Genomic DNA, 21,755 nt, shown 5'->3' with positions numbered 1-21,755 from the left:
AAACGCTCGCCTATCAACAACCTTCAGCCCGCCCCCTGACTTCCGCTTTGGGAAGTTCCACGTCCCGGCAAGACCTACCCAAAAGGGGGGGGGGAGGAAAGAGCATCGTGACGTCACCAGCAAGGCATGCCGGGGTTTGTAGTCTCTCTTGAAGGGAGCGGGGACCAGAAACATAGAAGTGTGCTGAGGGAAAGCTGAGGTGAATTTTTCCCCCAGAGGGAAGGAGAGTGACCTCATGCTTTTCAATCACCTCAGAGGAATGGAAGTAGCCAAGTTTGCCACCCTTTGGACCACAACAGGGTAGTTAGAGCTGACTATTATGATTAGTACAGTAGTCTCGCTTATCCAATGTAAACGGGCCGGCAGAACGTTGGATAAGCGAATATGTTGGATAATGAGAGATTAAGGAAAAGCCTATTACACATCAAATTAAGTTATGATTTTACAAATTAAGCACCAAAACATCATGTTATATAACAAATTTGACAGAAAAAGTAGTTCAAAACATAGTAATGCTATGTAGTAATTATTGTATTTACGAATTTAGCACCAAAATATGATATATTGAAAACATTGACTACAAAAATGCGTTGGATAATTCAGAACATTGGATAAGCGAGTGTTGGATAAGTGAGACTCTACTGTACTACTGCTACTACAGTAGAGTCTCACTTATCCAACATAAACGGGCCAGCAGAACGTTGGATAAGTGAATATCTTGGATAATAAGGAGAGATTAAGGAAAAGCCTATTAAACATCAAATTAGGTTATGATTTTACAAATTAAGCACCCAAACATCATGTTATACAACAAATTTGACAGAAAAAGTAGTTCAATACACAGTCATGTTATGTTGTAATTACTGTATTTACGAATTTAGCACCAAAATATCAAGATATATTGAAAACATTGACTACAAAAATGGCTTGGATAATCCAGAGGCTTGGATAAGCGAGGCTCGGATAAGTGAGACTCTACTGTACTACTGCTACTACAGTAGAGTCTCACTTATCCAACATAAAGGGGCCAGCAGAACGTTGGATAAGCGAATATGTTGGATAATAAGGAGGGATTAAGGAAAAGCCTATTAAACATCAAATTACATTATGATTTTACAAATTAAGCACCAAAACATCATGTTTTACGACAAATTTGTCATAAAAAGAAGTTCAATACACAGCAATGTTGTGTAGTAATTACTGTATTTACGAATTTAGCACCAAAACATCACAATGTATTGAAAAGATTGACTACAAAGACATTGACTACTAAAAGGCAGGCTGCGTTGGATAATCCAGAATGTCCCCCTGGCTGATTCCTGCCTGGGGGAAACGTATTTTCAGAGGAATCCACACTAACTTCATCAGAGGGAGCTAGGGAAAGCAGGGGAAATCACCTCCTTTGCATGGGATTTTGTCATGAAAGAAGACAGAATTTCCTTACTCAAGGCATCATTCTTAAGTCAGATGTTACTTCTATGGCCTGTTTTACCTTCCCTCTCAATCCCCTTACTCTAGAGCAGGCCTGGGCCAACTTTGGCCCTCCAGGTGTTTTGGACTTCAACTCCCACAATTCCTAACACCTGGAGGGCTGAAGTTGGCCCAGGCCTGCTCCAAAGGAGACCCAAGGCTAAATTCCTATATAGTTGATTTTAAAAAGAAACAAATTTAAAAAGCTAGCAATAACGCAATTTTAAAAGCCTATGAAGGAGAAAATGCCGTGAAAGTGAAGTGCTACTATCTTACAATTGAACTATTCCTTAAATTGGGTTGCTGCAAGTTTTCCTGGCTATGGGCATGTTCCGAAAGCATTCTCTCCTGATGTTTCATCTGCATCTATGGCAGGCATCCTCAGAGGTTGTGAGGTCTGTTGGAAACTAGTCAAGTGGGGTTTATGTATCTCTGGAATGTTCAGGTTGGGTTTTATATACAGTAGAGTCTCACTTATCCAACATAAACGGGCCGGAATAATGTTGGATAATCGAATATGTTGGATAATAAGGAGGGATTAAGGAAAGGCCTATTAAACATCAAATTAGGTTATGATTTTACAAATTAAGCATCAAAACATCATGTTATACGACAAATTTATCAGAAAAGTAGTTCAATATGCAGTAATGCTATGTAGTAATTACTGTATTTACGAATTTAGCACCAAAATATCACGATGTATTGAAAACATTGACTGCAAAAATGCGTTGGATAATCCAGAACATTGGATAAGCGAGTGTTGGATAAGTGAGACTCTACTGTATCTGTGAAGGGTCCAGGGTGGAAGAATGAAATCTTGTCTGATGGAGGCAAGTGTAAATGTTGCAATTAATCACCTTGATTAGCATTGAAAAGCCTTGTAACTTCAAGGCCTGGCTGATTCCTGCCTGGGGGAATCCTTTGTTGGGAGGTGTTAGCTGGCCCTGATTGTTTTTTGTCTGGAATTCCTCTGTTTTCAGAGTGTTGATTCCAGACATAAAATAATCAGGGCCAGCTAACACATCCAAACAAAGGATTCCCCCATGCAGGAATCAACCAGGATTTGAAGCTGCAAGGCTTTTCAATCTGGATTATATGGCAGTGTTGAAGGGGCCTGACTAAGAGTGATGGGCTGCGTGACACCAGACTCTGCTTTAGAAGTTGCCCTCCATCAATACATGTAGGCAGGGCCATAGTGAAAGCTAGCAGTAGTTTTTAAAAAACATTGCAAACCCATGCCTGCAACATTTTATTCTAAGTAACAGTTGCAAGAAGAGAAAAAATGTTCAATAACTATTCTATTCTGTACTATAATTAACATAACACAGCACTGTTTAGGCTTACAACTAATTCCTAGTGAGATTTATCATTGCAGAAATTTGCTGTGGTTCTACAACTTTGCTGGTATTTTGTGAGGTTGTAGTAGCAGAAGTTAGATGGTACCGGGGTGACAGCAGGGAGATAGAGAAAGGTCTTTATGACAGGAGAGAAAACTGTCGTTTTGACGTTCAAAGTTGCTTTCTCTCCCTGCTGTTGCTGTGCATCCCAGCATCAGCATGACTTCAGCATTAGTATTTTCTGATTTTAAAAACTCTCATTTAAAACAGCAGTATTGAACCAATTTTGATGGCCACTCCAGCCTTATGGTTGCCTTCCAAGAGCCTTTGAATTCATGAATGGAAAATCCACGGAAACAGAGGGTCTATATATAAAACGTAGTCGTTGGTAGTCTTTAGTTTTTACCCAGTTTGGATCCCCAGATGTTATTGAATGATGACTCCCATCACTTTTTATTATCCACCACACAGACTGAGGATAATGGGAATTGCAACACAACAGCACTTGTGGCTCTGAAATTGGGGAAAGGTTAAAGGACATGTTAAAGGCCAGTCTACACTGCCATACAAAATCCAGATTTTCTCATTTGAATTGAATTATATGAGCCCTCAAAGAGGGGACATAATCCACTTCAAAGCAGAAAATCTAGATTTTATATGGCTGTGTAGATGGGGTCAAAGTCAGACATTGTATCCACAAGCCTTGTATCTAAATTCTAACTCCACTCTCCTGACTAAACAGAACAAACAGCAGCCTTCCAGATGTTACGGTATCTCAACTCCCATCAGTTGTAGTCATGATGTCTAATGATGAGAAATACAGAAGTTGTAGTCCAGCATCTGGAGGGCCAGATTTGGCCAGTGGGCCTTGAGTTTGACACATATGAATTAAAAAGTGAAGAACTCATCGATCAACCTGCTGCTAGAAATGAATGGATTGTTTAACTAAACCCAGAAACTGGAACCTTAGTATAAAAGGCTCAACATATTTCCTTAACCATTAGTGATTTTTTTTTCATTTGGTATGTTTAAAAGTGTATGGAAAAGGAACCTTTTTAGCACATCAAGTTGTAGCTGATTTTCCATTCATTCATAGTGAAATCACATTGTAGATAACCCGCCTTTCTGAAGTGCAATGAAGAATCCAGAATGAGGAATGGCTGGGGAACAGGAGGCTAATCAACCCCCTGGGAGGAGTAATTGTCCTGGTTCATTTAAGGTAGGAACTTTTAAAATGGCATACTATTTTATCTTTTAAAGAATATACATACTTCACATTAAATACATGTAAACTTTTGTAATCAACTTGAGTAACTTTAAAAAAACTAAATATAATTCTGAGATACTTCAATTCTAAGGGTTTTATAGTCTCCTTAGCAATTTTCAGACAGTCCAAAACTGATTTGAACTGGATATGTGAGTCTACACTGCCTGATAATCTGGGATAAACAGATAATCTGAGATCAGATTCTGGGATAAAGGGCAATGTAGATCTAGCCTGAAGCTCCTTCTACACAGCCATATAAAATCCAGGGCCCCTTCCATACTTCACCTATATTCCAGTATCTGATCCCAGATTATCTTCTTATCTCAGATTAGTCGTCAGTGGAGACTCATAATCCAGTTTAAATCAGATAATCTGGTATCAGATTCTGGTATATAGGGCAGTGTAGAAAGGGCCCAGATCATCTGCTTTGAAATGGATGATATCGCAATGTAGAAAGGGCCTGGGAGCCCTTCCACACAGCCATATAACCCACAATACCAAGGCAGAAAATCCCACAATATCTGCTTTGAACTGGGTTATCTGAGTCCACACTGCCATATATTCCAGTTCAAAGCAGAAAATGTGGGGTTTTATTCAGCTGTGTGGAAGGGGCCTGAGTTCCCACGTCACTCCTCTCACAGAACACTCTTTTTCACTGCCATGCCATTTTCCATTTTCCAGCCTCCTCCTGCCCACACACTATTCTCCAACTCCCCTGCTTCTCCTTCCCATTCACACATTCAGCAGCTCTAACAGACTTCTTCAACCTGTAGCCTTCCACGTGTTTTGGATTTCAGCTCCCAGAATTCCTGACCATTGAAGAAGCTGACTAGGGCTTCTGGGAGTTGGAGGCACAAATGTCTAGAAGGCCGCAAGTTGAAGAAGCCTGATAGACCCACCCTACCAAACTAACCCATTTTTTTAACTGCTAGAGCTGCTCCAGTTGTTGTGGCAAGAGTGCCTAGCTGTCAGATAAAAAGAAAGACCACTGGAGGGACAATCTGTTGTTTTGGTGATAGAACAGCCAAATCTTTTGAGCTGTTCATTGCTTGTAAGTTTTCTACCTGTATACACTACTCAAGCTTCAAGATGAGCAAAATCAGTCTGGCAGATCTGTAATTCTTAAATAGTGTAAACAGTATACAAAACAATGTGTAACAATTTGTATGTTACAAATCCAATTTATTTTCATTGGTTGGTTGTATTTATACGGCATTGCATGGACTAGAGTCTATTTTACAACATAATGTTCCAGTTATTGATAATTAATTTTGCCAATTAGATATTTAGGCAATATAAAACCTTTGATCAAATAAAACTAACCTAGGTTTAGAATAACTTACTGTTCTTTGGCAGTTGCTCTTTGTGAATATGGGCAGTACAGTTTTTAAAATGATGTTTTCTAGAACTGAGAGCCTCCTAGACCTAAGTCAGTTTATGCACCGATTACATCACTATTGAGAGCATTTTGATTATAACTTCCTCCCCACTCAATCTGATGAAATGCCTTAGTGGTTGTAAGATGATTTGGCCACTTCTGTTGAGCAGTTGTACTGTGATGTTCCTTTTCCTCTTTAATAAATTACTTTCAGCAATGGTCTTCAAAGAGTAAATGCCAAGTTTCAAGTTTTCTATGTTATCAAAGCTAAGTGTTGGTTTGGTACAACATAAAATGTTTCTCAAATCTTAGCTTTTGCTCTTCTAGTGTGGTGTAAAGGCTTCTCTGTTTCTATTGGATGTGCTCTTCTGTAGCTAAATCTGCTGCCAATCATCTAGTAGTTTGATAAAGTGCCCTTAAATCTCTTCTTATTTCTGCCATTTCCACTTCAAATGCATGTCTATCAATAACTGCTCTTCCATCCTCTCTGACTGATCTTTTAAACTCCATCATCTTTTATTCTTTATTCTTCCTTTTCATCCTGTACCTGGCCTGTTTTCTTTTTATGTGACCTTGCAATTTTACTCCTTTCTTCTTCTTTTACTAATGTCAAGGACAATCACTGTAAAGTTGACCCATGAATTCTCAGGCGTATTTTTTGTCACTAAGTGAAAAGAAAATCTATAAACTAATATGTATAGTCGGTATTTATTTGGCCTCCTCTGAAATTCAGAATCATATAACCCTCTTTACTGCTGAGATGACTTTGAGGGAACTAGTTTACAGTTTTGATACATCCTCTGCTAGTCTACCAGAATATAGATCTATGTATTCATAGGCAACACTTGGTAGTAAAGGTTATCAGCTTGTGAAAATGTAGGATCAGTTACTTAAAACAGGTAATTTCAGTAGAACACATTGTCAGTTCAGAACGCCGCAGCCAGCCATACCATTATTGTAATCGTCGTTGATTATACATGCACTTAAATAAATCTTAGCATGTCCAAGTCCTTTATAAAGAGTAATATCTGGTAATATGATCCAGACATGGACAAGTTCAGCATCCATCTTCAGAGTTACTAGGCCTCCATTAAAGAATCATGATTGCTCACAAGAACCCATTCTAGTTTGATTTAAATAAGGCCTACAAACAAAGAAACATCTTAGATAATGCCTTCGGTGTAAGTGATATAGGTCATAGAATAAGTACAACTGAACATTATTCTGGACTTTTCAAGCTGGATCTACACTGCCCTGTATCTCAGGATCTGATTCCAGATTATCTTCTTTGAACTGGATTATGTAGCAGAGTAATATAATCCAGTTCAAAGCAAACAATATGGATTATCTGCTTTGATAATATATGGCACTGTAGAAGGAGCTTGACTCTACACTGCCATTTAATCTGGGATAATCAGATAATCTGGGATCAGATTCTGGGATATAGGGCAATGTGGAAGGGGCCTAGTTGTGTGTATTATAAAACAACACACTTGACAAAAAAACATACTTTAGTCACATTTTCAAAATGCTACCCAGCAACATTGTTCAAAGTGATGACGCTTGTTCATATCAGGCCCAGAAAAAAATAGTCCCTCTCAGTCACCAGCTCTGTCAAATGTGCTGGATATTTTTAGGAGTAAATCATTTACATCCACTCAGAACTTGGCACCACAATTATCACAGGATCTAGGGAAATGTCCACTGTCCATCTGACTATATTTCCATGGACTAGTTTCAGTTGTTTGTAGCATGTTAATCTGAACAAAATACTTGAATCAGTCTCTCTCACAACAAGTCATCTTGACCCCAGCTCATTTTGGTTGATAAGATCTAATAAAGTGGGATTGATTGGCTTAGTCCAAGAGGTGGTAAATGCCTCATTTAGTTAAAGGATGTGCTTTCCACTTTTAAAGAGGCTGTAGTCCATTGTCTTTACCCAGTTCTCGAGATGTTTGGGGTTGTAGTGACTGGGCAACTTCAGTCACTTTTGGAATTGATCACCTGGATCCATTTCATTCTAGTTTCAGGCCAGCATGTGTTTCTGAAACAGTAACAATTGCCCTAATTTGAAATGAAAGTCATTGGAGCATTGTCTTGGTTATCTTCCTGGATGTCTCAGGCCCCATCTACACTGCTATATAATCCAGTTTATATTCCAGATTATCTGCTTCAAGATGGATTATATGACAGTGCAGACTCATGTAGTCCAGTTCAAAGCACATAATTTGGATTCAGAAACCCAATTATATGCCAGTGTAGATCCAGCCTCAGCACCTTTTGATACCAGCAGTCATAGAATTTAACTAAAATTTCATGGTATTATTATGGTTGGTCAACTACAGTGTTCCATTCTCTCTCCCACCCCCATTCTTTTAACATCTGTTTAACATGCATAGACAAGGCTGCTGCTCAAAACTTTTCAAATGTATTTTACTATGAACTTCATATGAAACTAATCTAGATACAATGTATAATTCTGTTTGTAAAATCAGCATATTCCTATTTTTTCATTCATATCCCTCAAGGAACTTTCTAACTTATAGATATATAGATGTCCTATCCAGGGCCGTAGCCAGAAATTTTTTCGGGGGGGGGGGGGGGGTTGAACTCCTAACCCCCACCCCCCACCCCCCGGCTACAGACCAGTCAATATCTGCTTGAGATAGTGCCTGGAGGGACTCTTAATTTTTTGCATCTCATAGACTTAGCATGGGGATTTGGTTAACCAGTTAAAATTCATGAGTAAACCAGTTTTTTTTTAACCTGAAAAATGTGTGTGTGTGTGGGGGGGGGTGAACTCCTACCACCACCACCACCCCCCTGGCTACAGGCCTGGTCGTATCTTTGGAATAATAAAATATATTGCCAGGCATTGTTGGCTATTCTCCATTTTTGTAAGAGATTATTATAATTGCACAGATTGCTTTTTAAAATAAAAGGAAATATGAAATATGAGGTCCAATTAATTGCCAATTAATCATTATAATAGCTGTTTAAAAGCTATATTCAGTATCTTACATAATCTTCTATCAAATATATTGTAATGCTGTAATTAACACAAACTGGAGACAGTGAAAATGTTAACCTTGAAGTAATAGAAAGAGGGAGATGTTGTTATAAAAAATCTAGAATATCTGTCCTTTCTGCTGAGTTGTAAACAAGGACTATAATGCACCATTAAGCCCATTCTGATTCTTGCAACAAACAAAAATAGAGCTACCTATGATTTTGGGTTGGTGCTTTTAACAAGGGGATGTCATGGAATATCCATATAGCTCCCTACTACCCGGTCGAGTTGGTGCATAATGTATAAATTATGGTACTTAAATGTGTTCATGGAAATGAAGCTTTAGGGTTCCATTTAGCATGTTAAATTCCATTTCTGATCCAGCTTGAAGTATGGATTGCCATATGTTAACATGACAATGGTAATTTCTTTGTTTATTCTATGGTTCAAATTAGCTATGTGAATACAGTAGAGTCTCACTTATCCAGCATAAACGGGCTGGCAGAACGTTGGATAAGCGAATATGTTGGATAATAAGGAGGGATTAAGGAAAGGCTTATAAAACATCAAATTAGGTTATGATCTTACAAATTAAGCACCAAAACATCATGTTTAACAACAAATTTGACAGAAAATGTAGTTCAATACGAAGTAATGCTATGTAGTAATTACTGTATTTACAAATTTAGCACCAAAATAACATGATGTATTGAAAACATTGACTACAAAATGCGTTGGATAATCCAAAACGTTGGATAAGCGAGTATTGGATAAGTGAGACTCTACTGTACTTCAGTTTTTAGATCTAACAATCACTTTTCAAACATCCCATCCCCCTTCCCATAGAGAAGGTATGGTCATTGAGCATATGCAGGCCTGGGGGCTGGATGTGGCCCTGAGGGCTCTTTTCTCAGGCCCTCCTCTCTCTCACCATTCTATCCTTCCTTCCTTCTCTCTTTCCTTCCTCCTTCCATCCCTTCCTTCCCTCTTTCCTCCTTCCTTCCCTCTCTCCCTCTTTTTCTTTCCTTCCTTCCTTCCTTCCTTCCTTCCTTCCTTCCTTCCTTCCTTCCTTCCTTTTTGTCTTTCCTTCCTTCTCTTTTCTGCCTGCCTGCATCCCCTTCTTCTTTCTCCCTTCCTCCCCTTCCCTTCCCTTCCTTCTCTTTTTCCTTCCTTCTTTCCTCCTGGGGAACATATAGCTGGGGGAAGAGAAGGTTTAGGGAGAACATGAGAACCAGGTTTCAAGATTTAAAAGGGTGTCTCATTGAGAGGGAAGGGGAAAATTGATTTTCTGCTGCTCTAGAGACCACGACACAAGGAGCAATTGTTTCAAATGGCAGGGAAAGAGATTCAACTGAATAGATTAGGAAGAACTTCCTGGAGAGTGGCATGAGTTGCCTCAGAATGTGGTGGAGTCTCGTTCTCTGGAAGCTTTTCCGCAGATGCTGTCTATTGGGAGTGCTTTGATCTAGCCTTCCTGTAAAGCAGGGGGTTGGACTGGATGGCCCTTGGGGGTCTCTTCCAACTCTCAGATTCTAGGACTCTATATCTGGAGTAGGCAATACGGTGTCTAATTGATACACTTTTTCTCTGTCATCCACCATCTCATCCTAACTAAGACCAAACCTTTTGGGATCTAAATGTTTCCTGTCTTTCCTTCACTTTCTCTCTCCAAAAGAGAAGAAGAGGGGAGGAAAGGACAATGGAGGGGACTTGGGAAGAACCTCCGCCCTCCTGGCTGGCCAGCCATGCAGCCTCTAAGTTAGGAAGTTTGCCCATGCCTGCCCTAGAGTCTGCAATAGAATCTAGCACCTATTTCTACTTCAATTATGTTCTCTGAGATAATTTACACATTGAAAACTCATGTAACATTGTTGCTTTTGCAATTCTGGTATGGAATCAATGAATTTCTGTATCAGTTATAAATCTTGTATCAGTTGTAAATCTCTGTAGATGTACATGTGTTTTGGAAATTGTAGAATTTTCCACTGAATCATCAGAACATTTTCTGGGTCTGTCTAAGATTCAGAAAATGATCCTTGTACCCAGGGCCGTAGCCAGAAAAAAAATTTGGGAGGGGTTTTGAAAATTTCGGGGGGGGGGGGTTGAACCCCTAGCACATACCCCTCCCCGCTACAAACCTGTCAATATCTGCTTGAGATAGTGCCTGGAGGGACTCTTGATGTTTTGCATCTCATAGACTTAGCATGGGGATTTGGTTAACCAGTTAAAATTCTACAGGCCTGCTTGTACCCTAAGCAGCTATTTTGATCTCGGGTGGAAAGCCTATGTGCAAAGTGATGGAGACAATCCTCTTTTTGCAGAGAAGTCCATTCTGCAGATGTGCCTTCAAAATATTAATGCCTTGGAGGGGAGCACAGCACATCCCTACAAGACATCCTCTTAGGAGTCCTGCATATAGGAAACTTTATCCTGTCATCAGCATTTTGTATACAGTAGTTGCAGCTACAAGAGATGGTGCTTTCTTTCCAGCAGTTGTTCTTCCAGGAGAGGCCTTTGAAGGAATAATATAAAATTTAAATCCAAACTGCTGAAGAATTCTGTGGCAGGGTTTTGTTGTCTTGCAAGTAGAATTACCAATCTGCCAAAACTTGTTCTCAGGCTTGAGACCAACTAACATTAGTGCCACCTCAAATTTATTTAAGTAAATGATGAATGAAGTCTCAGGAGTGAAGTTTTATCTCACTATTATATCCTCTAAAGTGAATTTTCCTGATAATGCAATCTCTGCAAGCACTTCTTGAACAGTTAAATTAATTCCTGGCGAATGGGAAAGTGTTTTGTCACATAAGCAAATCGTAACTGTCTGTATAAATAACAATATGCAATTTAAGCTCAAATCACTTTTTTCTTGTAATGTAACACTGAATTTTTAACCTGTATATTTTGATTAATGATTCTGATGTGCTGCACATGCTGAGAAGTAGGTTTGAAGGGGGAAATTATCCCAACATGAAATGAGATAAATAATTAGTAAATGAAATATTTTAAAAGCTTGTTTTTATTTGAGAAGAACAAGTAGAAGTACTATAGTAATGAATGATAGGTAGTATCAATAGTTGTTTCACTCTAATTTGAAAATCACTGATAGCATGAAATACATTTCAGTTAAAGCAATGAGCTAAGATTAAATGTGTATAATCATCTTAAATCTGCATGCATTTTAATCTGGATGATGGATTGAGGATTGTCATAGTAAATGTAAAATAAAAAATGAATTATCTTAAAAACTCTTATGTTTTGATTTTTAAAAAATGCATAATTGAATTCATGAATCAGATCAAATACCTATCTAATTAAGCCATCTCCAAGGTATCTCACTATGTGCATAATGAAAATATAGGTATTCCAAAATCTGAAAAAATCCAAAATCTAAAACATTTCTGATCCCAAGCATCTCAGATAGGGGATATTCAACCTGTTTTGCACTTTTACTTGCTCACATTCTTTGGAACAACCTCAGTTGAATCATGCTGCTGGTACAAGTAGTTTGGCTCTTTATGTCTCTCTAGAACCTCTAAATGTTGCCACTTATTAAACATTATTTTACTTTAATTTTGTAACACGAAGAATTCAAATAGATCTAATAAATAATAACACTAGCCAACACACATTTTGATGCTATAAATGTTAGACCTGTTTCTGGGTATATTTGATCTGCTAAGTCCAAAAATGACTCCAGTCTACTCCTGTCAGCTTTCATTTTTAAAATGCAAACCATCTACCAATGTTCATCTAGTTGTCCATAGACAGTCATGATAACCATATCTAAGAAACTAGAGCTGATGCATTCTAGCCAATGTAATTTTCTGAATCAGCACCCCAAATAGCCCCAGGAACAGTCCTAAAAATCAAGGCACCAATACATTTTTGGGGGTTGGGCTGTGTCATAACAATATATTTTTTTATTTATTACCCACCTCTTCTAATGGGTCAAGGCGGGATACAACACTGCCAAAACACATCAACATAAAATACATACAACAAAATAAATATATTAAAACACACCATTATAAAATACATACATCAAAACACATGGTACAAAAAACCAAATACAATGCTAGTAGAATGGAAATCATGGTTCAAAATTGACTGGGTAGGCCTGCTGGAAGAGATGGTCTTCAGTTGTGTTTTAAATTCTGACAGCTCATTTATCTGCCAGATCTGCCCAGCAGGTCATTCCACTTTTTTCAAGTGGTCAATGAAAAGGTCCTCTTGGTGATGGTTGCCAGTTGGATTCAGGCTAGTTACAGAAAGTGTCCCCTAGAGGACCTCAGGGTCCTAAGGTGGGGGGATTATATGGACGAAGGTGGTTGTGTAATAATCATCACATTAGATATTCACAATATGCGGTTCATTTCACATACGTACTAACATGTTTTCCCTTCCATCTTGTTCCAATTAGAAGAATAAAAGGTTAGCTTTTTATGCCCCTACCTGAGTTCAATATATTATAATAATCTATTCTGGTTAAGGATGAGCCTTATCCACAGAATTGTTGTAACATCCAGTTCTGCCAGGTAGCAAACATTCAGTGGGAGATTCAGTTTCCCTTAAGTGTGACAGAGAGCTCTAAGCATCAAGAACACCAAAGACTTGGGTGGAGATTTAGACATCATGTGCAGCTAGAATCTCCCTTGATTGCCCTACCAGGGATAAAATGATTGCCTTGCCTTGTGTTGTATTCTGTTGAAAGCTTCTTTGAAAATCATTTGATCAAAAGGCTGGTTGTGAATCTTGAACTATTTTAAAGCATTTGTGTGAGTCACCTTTCTGCTCAGAAAGAGACTGATGTGCCACAAAATTAAAAATTAAAAGCAAAACACAGATGGCACAATTTGGTAATGATTAAAAACAACAACAGATAACTAGTAATCTCAAATGCCTTGGAAAATAGACATGTTTAAACTAAAAACAAAAATGTAAAATAAGGGCATCAATTGGACCTTTTTTGCTAGTACAGTAGAGTCTCACTTATCCAACACTCACTTATCCAAACATTCTGGATTATCCAACGCATTTTTGTAGTCAATGTTTTCAATACATCATGATATTTTGGTGCTAAATTCGTAAACACAATAATTACTACACAACATTACTGCGTATTGAACTACCTTTTCTGTCAAATTTGTTGTATAACATGATGTTTTGGTGCTTAATTTGTAAAATCATAACCTAATTTTATGTTTAATAGGCGTTTCCTTAATCCCTCCTTATTATCCAACATATTTACTTATCCAATGTTCTGCCGGCCCGTTTATGTTGGATAAGTGAGACTCTACTGTATTCATACCATTCTTTAAGGCATATGTTTGACAACATAATAACATATTAACAAGAGCAGGCAAATAAAATACAATTTTGTCATGACCTGTCTTAGTCTATAGAATTATTCCATAGGATTCCCTTAATTAAACCATTTCTGCAGAAACAACGGAGTAGAAAAAATGTTTTCTATCTGCTATATGTGAATGTTTTTACTGTTATTAAATATATATTGGGACATTATAATTGTGGCTCTTCCACAGTTATGGAATTCATAAATCCTGCAAAGGCAAAACCTCTGATGGGAAATTTGTGAAGGATCTTTGGTTGTAGTAAATGGGTTTTTATTGGTTAACATCAAGGTGATATAAAGTCATTCTAGTGCCTTTCATTTACAAGTAGCACAGTATGTCAGCACTTTTCACATTTGTAAAAATGGTAGAGAATTAGAGAGCTAAATCAGATCTTTTTCAAAGGTTTGATCTGAGCTAAGTTAGTTGTGCTTGGGCCCTTAAATCAGTGGAACAAGTTATCAGTGGCTTAAATCTCATGCCAATGGAAACTAAATTAAATAGACAGTGAAATGCTAAATAGTAAATACATGTACTCAGTAGTCAGAGGCGGTTCAACCACCAGGCCAACAAGGCAGTTGCCTGTGGCGCCATCTTGTTGGGGGCCCCATTGAGGCAACTCCTGTCTCCTGCAGCCTGCCTCCGCCGCCGCGCCTCCCTCCGCAAGGAAGAAGCCGAGGTCGCCACTTTGGGGAGCAGAGAAGCAGCCAGGAAGGTGTTCAGGGCTTTGCAGAGCAGAGAAGTGCCGCTTCTCTGCTCCCCAAACCGCCAAATGTCTTCCTGGCGAAGTCTTCCTGGCGAGGCCTCACCAGGAAGGCCTCGCCAGGAAGCGAGGCCTTCCTGGTGAGGCCTTCCCCTTCCACTCAGCGCTCTGGTGAGCGCTGGGCAGCCCAACACTCATTGGGTGGCCCAGCGCTCGCCGGAGCGCCGGGCCTCCCGGTGCCCACGCCATGCCGTGCCCGGTGCCCGCGCCATGCCGTGCCCGGTGCCCGCACCAGGCCATGCCCCGTGCCCGTGCCAGGAGGTGCCTGTGCCTCCCGATGCCCGTGCCGGGCCTCCCGGTGCCGGCACTGTGCCCACCTTTGGGGGCCTTCAGAGATTGTGAGGTAAGTGGGATTTATATATCTGTAGAAGGTCTAGGGTAGGAGAAAGAACTCTAATTAATCACCTTGATTAGCATTTAATGACCACGTGGCTTCAAGGCTTGGCTTCTTCTTGCGTGGGACAATCTTTTTTTTGGGAGGTGTTAGCTGTCATAGAATCATAGAATCATAGAATCATAGAATAGTAGAGTTGGAAGAGACCACATGGGCCATCTAGTCCAACCCCCTGCTAAGAAGCAGGAAATTGCATTCAAAGCACCCCCGACAGATGGCCATCCAGCCTCTGCTTAAAAGCCTCCAAGGAAGGAGCCTCCACCACGGCCCCGGGGAGAGAGTTCCACTGTCGAACAGCTCTCACAGTGAGGAAGTTCTTCCTGATGTTCAGGTGGAATCTCCTTTCCTGTAGTTTGAAGCCATTGTTCCGTGTCCTAGTCTGCAGGGCAGCAGAAAACAAGCTTGCTCCCTCTTCCCTATGACTTCCCTTCACGTATTTGTACATGGCTATCATGTCTCCTCTCAGCCTTCTCTTCTGCAGGCTAAACATGCCCAGCTCTTTAAGCCGCTCCTCATAGGGCTTGTTCTCCAGACCCTTAATCATTTTAGTCGCCCTCCTCTGGACGCTTTCCAGCTTGTCAACATCTCCCTTCAACTGTGGTGCCCAAAATTGGACACAGTATTCCAGGTGTGGTCTGACCAAGGCAGAATAGAGGGGGAGCATAACTTCCCTGGATCTAGACGCTATTCCCCTATTGATGCAGGCCAGAATCCCATTGGCTTTTTTAGCAGCCGCATCACATTGTTGGCTCATGTTTAACTTGTTGTCCACGAGGACTCCAAGGTCTTTTTCGCACACACTGCTGTCAAGCCAGGCGTCCCCCATTCTGTATCTTTGATTTCCATTTTTTCTGCCGAAGTGAAGTATCTTGCATTTGTCCCTGTTGAACTTCATTTTGTTAGTTTTGGCCCATCTCTCTAGTCTGTCAAGATCGTTTTGAATTCTGCTCCTGTCTTCTGGAGTGTTAGCTATCCCTCCCAGTTTTGTGACGTCTGCAAACTTGATGATCGTGCCTTCTAACCCTTCGTCTAAGTCGTTAATAAAGATGTTGAACAGAACCGGGCCCAGGACGGAGCCCTGTGGCACTCCACTTGTCACTTCTTTCCATGATGAAGACGACGCATTGGTGAGCACCCTTTGGGTTCGTTCGCTTAGCCAATTACAGATCCACCTAACCGTAGTTTTGTCTAGCCCACATTTTACTAGTTTGTTTGCCAGAAGGTCGTGGGGGACTTTGTCGAAGGCCTTACTGAAATCCAGGTACGCTACATCCACAGCATTCCCTGTATCGACCCAACTCGTAACTCTATCGAAAAAAGAGATCAGATTAGTCTGGCATGACTTGTTTTTGGTAAATCCGTGTTGACTATTAGCAATGACCGCATTTGTTTCTAAGTGTTCGCAGACCACTTCCTTAATGATCTTTTCCAGAATTTTGCCTGGTATTGATGTGAGCAATCAATCCCTGATTGATTACTGTCCCTGATTGTTTACTGTCTGGATTTCTCCTGTTTTCAGAGTGTTATTCTTTATTTATTGTCCTGATTTTAGAGGTTTTTTTAAATACTGTTGGCTATCTGGATTATCTAAGTCCACACTGCCCTATATCCCTGTTCAATGTTTGGTGCTAAATTCGCAAATATAGTCATTCCTATATAACATGACCATGTATTGAACTGCTTTTTCTGTTGATTTGTTTCAAAACATGATGTTTTGGTGCTGAATTTGTAAAATCCTAATGTAATTTGATGTTTAATAGGCTTTTCCTTAATCCTTCCTTATTATCCAACATTTTTGCTTATCCAACACTTTTATTTTTCAGTGATTGGTTGCGGGGGGGGGGGGGGGCGCCAAAATTCTGTTCGCCTATACTTGAAAAATACCTAGGGCCGACTCTGTCAGCAGTAAGCTTATTTGAGGTCCATTTCTTATAGCCAGGTGTGGACCTGGATCCATTAATAAAAACTAACTATAACATGTGCTTAAATATTCATCCTTAATAATCATTAGTTTCACTGATAAACCTAAACTATTCCATAGCTGAAAACATAGCAGATGCAAATTAATGCTCTGGATTTTTTTTTAATAACATGCAGCAGTTATTAGTTTATCACAGATCTTCAGAAGATATTCCCCTGCATCATCCAAAACTGTAAATGCTAAATGTTGCTTTGGAAAAACTGGGGCATCTAATGATCTTCAAACATGTTTGATATTTTATGGGTTTTTTTTTAGATTGTGCTAATTTGCATTCATTTGATGATGAGACTCAAAGTGTGAGCATATTTATATAATAGGAGCGAATATAAACTAACATGTTTACATTATATTTACATATAAACAATCTTTTCATGATGTAATGCATTGCGGGAGTATTTATGTTTAACTGTGTAGTTTTGTTGTTGAAGTCTCATTGGTAATGATATTAGTATTAAGTGGTTTTGCACTGCTCATAACAACACAATGTTATTACATATCATGACTGATATTATGACATATGATGGTATTTGGTAGGATATAGGGGTCCAGAAGAAGAATATAAATATAATAGCCTGTGTAGACAACAGCAAGTATAACAGTAAATAGTCAAATGAGTTAATTGAAATCTTGAAGTAGATGGTAGAAAAATGACAAAGAAATGCCAAAATGTATAGCAATGTGCAAAAGGTTTTTCTAAACCTGAACAGCTCCTCTTTATTGTCTATTTGAATTAAGAGAGGTATATTTTGTTTTGCCTTACTAGGTAAACTTAATTCTTTGAGTTCTGGAATGTTCTACCACAAGATGGCACGCTTCTATTAGCAAACTGAGTATACCTTCCTTCTTTCTTTCCTTCCATCCATACTTTTTATTCTAGTAATTTTTATTTGTTACCCTCCTCTCCACATGGTTTGAGGTGAAGCACACCACAGTTAATACACATCAACATGAAAAACGTACCATAAAATACATACATTAGAAAACACAGTCACACAATACATATATTACAATACATAGTACAAGGATTAAATACAGTACAGATACATACATTAAATACAAATGGAATGTAAATGTAAAATTAAGTATTGAAAATTGACTGGGCCAATTAAAGAAATTCCTTATCATTTAATGGGATTGTGAAGAAAATCATCTTCTCCTAGCAGTTTTAAAAGTAGTAATGCACATATTTCTTTAAAATATGTGCACCTTACTGGAGCAAATTCAGTTGACTTCAGGGGGAGGAGCGATGCTGGCAGCAAGGACATCTGGAAACTGCCACAGGCAAACATATAGCAATATGGGGCATGTCAAGGGTGGGACAGAGCTCAAAAAATGCCTCAGGCCCTAACCTGAGAGGCCTCTCAAATACACCAGCATAGAACTGGTGGAGTTAATTTCATCCTCAATGAAACTAATGCAAAAACCCTCATCTTCTAATCTTGCCATAAGTAGCACAGGATTGTGCAGATTTGGAAGTCGCTAATTGTCTGCCATTTCATTTCTGAATGTAAGTTGTGTGTGCAAATTATAATGTAAGAAGTAATTGTAGTAATTATTGTAATTATTGTCAAATTGCACATTAATATATTAATTTGAGGAGGTTATGAATGACATACTCCCTGTGTTTGTTTTAATGGTCCTTCAAAGAGGCATAATAAATAATGAATATGGTTACTAGAATAAATCTGATTTTTCTCTTTCTCCTTTTTTCAATGTAAAAGTGTTAAGCAAATAAAGAAGTACTTCATTAGGCATCTTGAGTAATTAAAGCACAAGTGAGCAACTGCAGATGGGGCAGGAGTCAATTTTCACCTTGTGTCCCTCTCCAGCAGGCTCTATAATTGTGTTTTAGGAGCATTGGAAATGACATTGCCTCACTTCCATCTGCCATTTTGGCTAATTTACACCTGGCTTTACAAGTTTTTTTTTTCTTTTCCATGAATATGTTAGGAAAGAGGAGTTGGCAGAGTGGGTGTTAAACCATTACTTTTTCAATATATCTAAGATTATTTTCATTAAAAGTGCCTGCTTTCTTATTTTTAAAGGATTTTGAACATCAGGGTCAACAAAGGTGGTGTTCAAGGACCATATTTTTTCCACCACCTTAACGGAAGGATTTAAGTTTTGTAAATATTGCCATTAATTTATGATGCATATCTAAATATTTTTGCTTTTAAGTTTGTTTGATTTTTAATGTAACGCCTTACAAATACAATTATATTTTGTTTAATTTTTAAAAACATATTACTCAAGTATTTCTCCCTATGAAACAATGTTTTAGGGGAATTTTCAGATAACTAGTCTACACTTCTATATGTCAAATATACCTGAGGATGTCCAGGGATGTGTTTAGCATAATATATTTGGACAACAATATAAAACATACAGATATTAATGATGTAAAAGATGCTAATCATAGAACAGTTGAATTGGCAGCATATTCATTGAACACTCTTCTTGGGTGGCACAGTTACTTTTCCTAATATTTGTATAAACAAATAAAACAGTTGCTTACATAAAAAGCCAAAATTTATAAAGAAAACCAGCATTTTGAAAGTCCCTTACATTTTATTGTGGATTGAACACAGGTGTTTTCTAGATTGTTTTTGAGATTTAGTTTCCAGTCTGGCTGGGTGGTACCAAATCTTGAAATGTCTCCTAAGCTTCAAGTTGTAAATGCCTATACAGGCCCCAAGTTGCAAACATCTGACTTACAAACAACTCCTAATTAACAATGAGAGATAACAAGAAGTGAGAGAAATCTAACACTAGAAAGGGAAAATAATTCCTCAAAGAGTTATCAAGGGGGAAAGGTGTCTCAAGTGAAGCTTTATCACCAATCGTTGTTTCCCTATGCTATCTAAAAGTGTGTATCTTATATATACACACACACACATACACACACATATACACATATACTAGGCTTGTGCAATTCGGCTGGAGGGTAATCCATTTTTGGTACCCAAATTTCATTAGGTATCCAGATCCGTTTTCAGGAGCCTCCTGAAAATTGGCTAATAGAAAATCTATTTTCGGCTAGGCAGCCTAAAGATCCAGGAAGATCAGGCTAATTTGTGGCAATGGGGAGTTTACAAGGCTCCCAATTTCTGTTCCTGCAATCCTTTCCCTTCTTCCTTTCAAGGGAGCCTGGGTTTCAAGAATGGGATTAAGTAAGCACCCATCCTGGGACGCTTTCCTTTCTTCCTTTCAAAGGAGCCTGGGTTTGAGGAACGTGGTTAAGGAAGCATGTGCCACCTACCTGAATAGAAAAGAAGCTGCACCTGGCAGCCATGTGGGCCATTTCAGCGCAAAAAAACAAGGCAGCTGAGCCCTTATCGTTAGGGCCAGCCGAACAAGCCAAAAAAGCTGAAGGGAACTGACCAAAGCAAATCCATGCACAAGCCTAATACACACACACACAAAGCTGGAGTTACACTTTAAAATGTACCTGTTCCTACTTGCATGCAAATTCAACTTAAGAACAAACCTACAGAACCTATCTTGTTCATAACTTGGGGACTGCCTGTACATGAAAATAAGTCTAGTTGAATTCAGTAGACTTTAAAAAGGTAAAGGTTTCCCCTGACGTTAAGTCCAGTCATGTCTGATCTGGGGGTTGGTGCTCATCTCCATTTCTAAGCTGAAGAGCCGGCGTTGTCCCTAGACACCTCCAAGGTCATGTGGCTGGCATGACTGCATGGAGCGCCGTTACCTTCCCTCCAGAGTGGTACCTATTGATCTACTCACATTGGCATGTTTTCGAACTGCTAGGTTGGCAGAAGCTGGAGCTAACAGCGGCCCCTCACGCCGTTCCTGGGGCTTGAACCTGGGACCTTTCGGTCTGCAAGTTCAGCAGCTCGGTGCTTTAACACACTTCGCCACCAGAGCTCCTTTACATCCTTTACTTTACATCCAAGTAAAGATGCATGGGACTGAGCGGTAATATACAATGAAAGATAACATCAATATCTTTTAGTTGGTTTGTAATTTAGATCTGAACTAAAATTATTTTCCTTCATTGTGTTGTTGCAGAAAATGTTTCTTTTAGGATGTGGTAGGGAAGCAAAACCATTTGACCAAAGTTCAAATGGAACCAAATATTTCTCAGACAGTTGAAGAGAGAGGAGGTATTACTGGCTACACCACACAGTTATAGAGCTATGATTCCACTTTAACTGCTATGGTTCCATCCTTGGATTTGCAGTTTAGGGTAGGTTATTTAGAATTAGCAACCAAAGAATTCATGTGCTTCCCCAAATAAGAAGCATTTGGGAGCAGTAAGGTATAAGTGAGTGTGCTTGGAACTTGAGACAAGGTGATGTTCTCTTCTTCTAAAAAAAAACACCAAAAAAAAACCAACAACCCATAAGGTGAATTGTTGGCTTAACTTCTTCATGCAGTGTTTCTTGAGATGGGTCCTCTCTTTTCTCAGTTCTCGATTTTGCTGTGTCTTTGAGAGACTGAAAAATTGAAACCAAAAATATGTACCAGTTGCCTCGAGCTAACAAACAGATGGTTGCCAGAAGTGCAGTTAGATTAAGCAGTTCTCCAGGCTTCTTATGTTAACATATATTTTCTAGACATTTCATTGTGCCTGACTCTAGCCAGGCAACACAGTTGGAGTAGCAGACCTTTCACATCCAAGATGCATTAACTATGTGGAAAATCAATAGATCCTGAGGAGAAATCTTATATGCTTAAAATGAATCATTATGCTTTGTGTTACATATTTCTATGTGATTTGATTTGTGAAACGTTTACAGTTGGCACCATACCTTAAAATAACTATATTGTATTTGTG

The 21,755-nt window shown here is 39.0% G+C and overlaps 1 protein-coding gene across 2 annotated transcripts in view; it reads left to right on the top strand.

Annotated features, from left to right (window-relative positions):
• Positions 1-34: 34 nt before the first annotated feature.
• zcwpw2 (zinc finger CW-type and PWWP domain containing 2) overlaps positions 35-21,755 on the top strand; it is a 45,821-nt gene continuing 24,100 nt past the window's right edge. The window contains exons 1-2 of one of the 2 annotated variants that reach the window (XM_062958211.1): positions 35-300; positions 3,920-4,026. In XM_062958211.1, the coding sequence (XP_062814281.1) occupies positions 3,964-4,026 (63 nt within the window). In that variant the 5' untranslated portion in view covers positions 35-300; positions 3,920-3,963. Of the gene's footprint in view, positions 301-3,903; positions 4,027-21,755 lie in introns of both variants that reach the window. The other variant, XM_062958209.1, reaches the window with a different exon arrangement.

The sequence above is a fragment of the Anolis carolinensis genome, chromosome 6 (genome assembly GCF_035594765.1).
Source record: "Anolis carolinensis isolate JA03-04 chromosome 6, rAnoCar3.1.pri, whole genome shotgun sequence".
In the NCBI taxonomy this organism is placed as follows: Eukaryota; Metazoa; Chordata; class Lepidosauria; order Squamata; family Dactyloidae; genus Anolis; species Anolis carolinensis.
Note: the sequence above shows the minus strand (reverse complement) of the source record. Positions and strands in the feature narration are given on the sequence as shown.